Source organism: Lolium rigidum, chromosome 7, assembly GCF_022539505.1.
Source record: "Lolium rigidum isolate FL_2022 chromosome 7, APGP_CSIRO_Lrig_0.1, whole genome shotgun sequence".
NCBI classification, from domain to species: Eukaryota; Viridiplantae; Streptophyta; class Magnoliopsida; order Poales; family Poaceae; genus Lolium; species Lolium rigidum.
In genome coordinates, this window is record NC_061514.1 from 329,492,667 (window position 1) to 329,496,348 (window position 3,682).

General features: G+C 50.9%; 1 protein-coding gene across 1 annotated transcript; it reads right to left on the minus strand.

Moving 5' to 3' along the window:
• Positions 1-1,410: 1,410 nt before the first annotated feature.
• Positions 1,411-2,722, minus strand: LOC124674750 (peroxidase-like). The gene is made up of 3 exons (XM_047210802.1): positions 2,436-2,722; positions 2,154-2,330; positions 1,411-2,046 (listed from the first exon to the last, which is right to left on the minus strand). The coding sequence occupies exons 1-3, from the start codon at positions 2,640-2,642 to the stop codon at positions 1,495-1,497; spliced, it is 936 nt and encodes a 311-aa protein (XP_047066758.1). The 5' UTR covers positions 2,643-2,722; the 3' UTR covers positions 1,411-1,494.
• Positions 2,723-3,682: the final 960 nt, after the last annotated feature.

Genomic DNA, 3,682 nt, shown 5'->3' on the forward strand with positions numbered 1-3,682 from the left:
TCGCCATGCTGAAATCTGCTGAGATTGAGATCAACAAAGAGCACCAAGTGTTGATGGTCAACAAGACCACCAGTTTCAAGAAACAGGGCAAGTCTAGCATGAGCAAATAAACTAGCATGAAGCCAACATCAGGAATAGAGCTACAACAACGAAACATTAGCATATGGAATAATATATAACACTAACACAAATTATAAGCATATAATTAGTATATAGCCATATACCACTAACTATAATTAACACTTCCATTTTTATTAACAACCTAACTGTCGAAATTAATAGACTAACACTAACAGTAACACTAATTTACACTTTCAGATTAACACTAACCAACAACCTATCTACGTTTACATACTTTTTTCTCAAATTTCAATTAAATCCACTAAATAGGTAATATTCATTTAATTGAAGATAAAAATAACAAACATAAATTTATAATATTATAAAAATCACATTAATAACATTGTGTGGTATATTAAGTGATTAGACTACAATTACAAAGTCTTGATAAATATCATGAAGGAATGCTCATTGTGTGAAAACTTGGATCGTCCGGATATCTTTGGATACTCCAATTTCAAATAACTCCAGAAATTGCAATTTGTAAAAAAAAGGGCAAATGAAGGTGCATATATGCTTAATAGTGTGAAATGAATCGCCGTCACTATGAAGGCAAAGTCTCCACTGGAACCCAACACTGTTGCGGGTTGTGGAGGTGTTGTTGCCCGAGCTACCGAGCCACCGTCCTTGCAGGGATCTAGAACATCGAGAGGCATCCAAGTTGATGCAGCAACACTATCCCTTTATTATCTCTCATAGTCACACGTGAGAGACTTCCGTCATTACTGCTGACATCACCAACTCATCACGAGCTCTCGGAGCGGAAGGTGGGCGACTAGATAAGGATCTCTCGTGGGTTGAGGGGCCATCGCCCACTTCCCTTGGGGACAAATGGGCCGAGACGGTGGCAAGGCCACATTGCGTGCGAAGAGACTAACTAGCAATGTTGAACGTTCAATGAACCGATCAAATGGCCGGTCTAGGACTCAGAATCGATGTGGGAGGGCGTAGGTAGGTATGTATTTATGTCGCGAAATGTGTGGGCCTCTGTCTTGCTCCACCAACTTTACTTTTTTCTTTTCTTTTGCTGGCGTTTTTTGAACTCCCTGCTAAGAGTAGGGGATAGGGTTCATCTTTAGTTCTAGATCTAGCAATTCAATTTTCCTTTTGCATGACACACCTTGATGCAGTGTAGCTTTGTGCTAGTCAAGCTATGTGCGAACGTACGATTAGTAGAATAAAGGTAGTGGTAGTTTTATATCTTGAAGTAATCCTCCATGCCTTTGCATGAGAGGATTCGATAGTACACATGTATCGGTGCATGCATATATAATTTTCTGCTGCTGAACTGCTCGTACTCTGGAAGTATTGGCCGCCCGTTTCTGTGGCCTTATTCATTCACGTATAGTGCTGGCGAGTCGGGTGGTACGTTGATCACGTGTTCACCTTGGAGCAGCTGAGCCTGATCTGGCCCTGCGTCCCGGTGAGTGGCTGGATGTTGCCCATCTTGACCATGGCCGTGGCGAAGGCGCTGGAGAACGCCGCCGCGCTGGAGGCGAAGTTCCTGACGGTGTTGTCGGTGGTGGCGTTGTTGAACAGCACTTGGTCCGAGTGCAGGAGCCCCTTCTGGGACAGCAGGTTGGTGTAGTAGGCGTTGTCGAACGCGTTGGCGGTGGTCGCGTCCAGCGCCGCCAGGTTGCCGTCGCCGCCGGACTGCGGGCAGTTGGCCTTTAGCGAGGTCGCATAGGCGGCGTTGATGTTGGTGTCGCCGCCGTAGATCCGCGTCCGGAAGTTGAGGCACTGCGACTGCCCGATGGTGTGCGCGCCGGAGAGCGCCACCATGTCCACCGTGTCCAGGTTCTTCTTCCGGAACCCGGCCTGGAGATCTGAAAGGCTGGAGTCAGGGCCCGGGAGGTCCCTGGTGTCCCCGGTTGCGCTCGTGGAGTCCCGTCTGCCGAGAGGAACCGTCCATGACGGCCCTCCGAGCTGCACGCACATGATTCCAAAATCCAAATAAGTAAAAACGATAACTTCAGCACTACTAGCTTGTGGTCGAATTGATCATGTAACTGGTAGATGACGATGTCACTTACGGCGACGACAGAGTCACGGGCGGCGACGGTGAGGATGTCGGCGCAGGAGACTGTCTGCTTGCAGATAGCCTCGACCTGGGTCTTGATGTTGTCTATGACGCCGAAGCCGAACAGCGAGCCCGCGTTCTGGATCGCGTTCTGCTCGTTGCCCGACAGTAGAATGGACGCGTCACAGCCCTGCAGCCAGAAAAATTTCACGGTTCAAAACTGGTTGACACCGGCTGACTGCTTTTACTCAAGCAAGTTCGTTAATTAACGAGAGCAACACTCAAGCTTGCTCACGTTAACAAAGCAGTCGTGGAAGTGCAGCCTGAGCAGCGACGCGCCCATGCGGGGGTTGCTGCCCACGGCGGCAGTCACGCCGCTCTTGATGGTGGCCAGGGCCCTGGGGCAGGACGTGTCGTAGAACGTCGGCGAAAGCTGCGCCGACGCCGCCGTGGCTGCCAAGGCCACGAGCACAATCAAAGAAATGCTAGAGGCAGATGCCATGGCTACAGAACGAGAGCTAGCTACAAGACCTCAAGGTATGCTGTGTGCCTGCGACTCGTTTAATTGCTGCCTGCACTTGCTATCTGGCTGCGGCTTGTGCAAGAGAAGGCTGCATCGCATGCATATTTATAGCCCGAGATTTAGCACACGTGCACCTGCGTAGCACTCCATGTCCCCCACTAGGGATAAAGCATCCAAATTTAACTTCCGATTAGTCCAGCGTTGGGGATAAAGCATCCAAAACTGACTCGAATCAACCTAGATTTTTCCTGCATTTTTCCTGCAATAGTGTTTCTCGGGCTTTGGCCCTATCCCACAACAACTGTGTGCGAGTGGAAAACTCTGCAATTCAACGCCAGTTAAACGCTCGCCCAACCCGCTCCCCCCCCCCCCCCCCCACCTCCGCCTCGACAGGCACACCTGGACAAAGCCTGGCGTCGGCGGTGTCGAGGCCTCCTCTCGTCCCCTCGCCTGAATGAGCCGACGTGGGACGCCACGCAAGGTCTTGGGCGTGGTGTGGCCACCGAGTGTAACAGATCTCTCGCGGCTCGGCCCCTTGGCTGCAGTGCGTGGGTTGGAAGCTTTTGTCCTGTGAGAGCTGGGCTTCGATGGGGTTGGAGCCGATGATGGTGGCGCATGCGGGCCTTGTTGCCGTGTTGAAGGTGTCCTTTTGCAAATCTTCAGGATCCTGCCTAGATGTTCTAGGGGAACCCTAGATCTGGGTCAGTTGGATCGGACCCTAGTGACACTTTCAGTGTCGTTCACCCTCTTGGGGCATGGTTTTGGAACAAGTGATGCTTGGAGGGGCTTGCTGGTGGAGCGTTGTTTCATCTACCACGTCGACAACATCGCCTCGTTGTCGTAGTCCAGCAGGGAATATGTGACATGCATGAATGGTGAACTCGCGCAGGGGTGGATTTGTTATCTGGCACCGTGGCGGCGTCGGCATGCCTGCAGAGGACTACGGTGGTATCTGCCCCAAAGATGTCTTGATGGTTCGTCGGGGCTGGCGACTTTCCTTCGTGTGCATGGGGCTCATA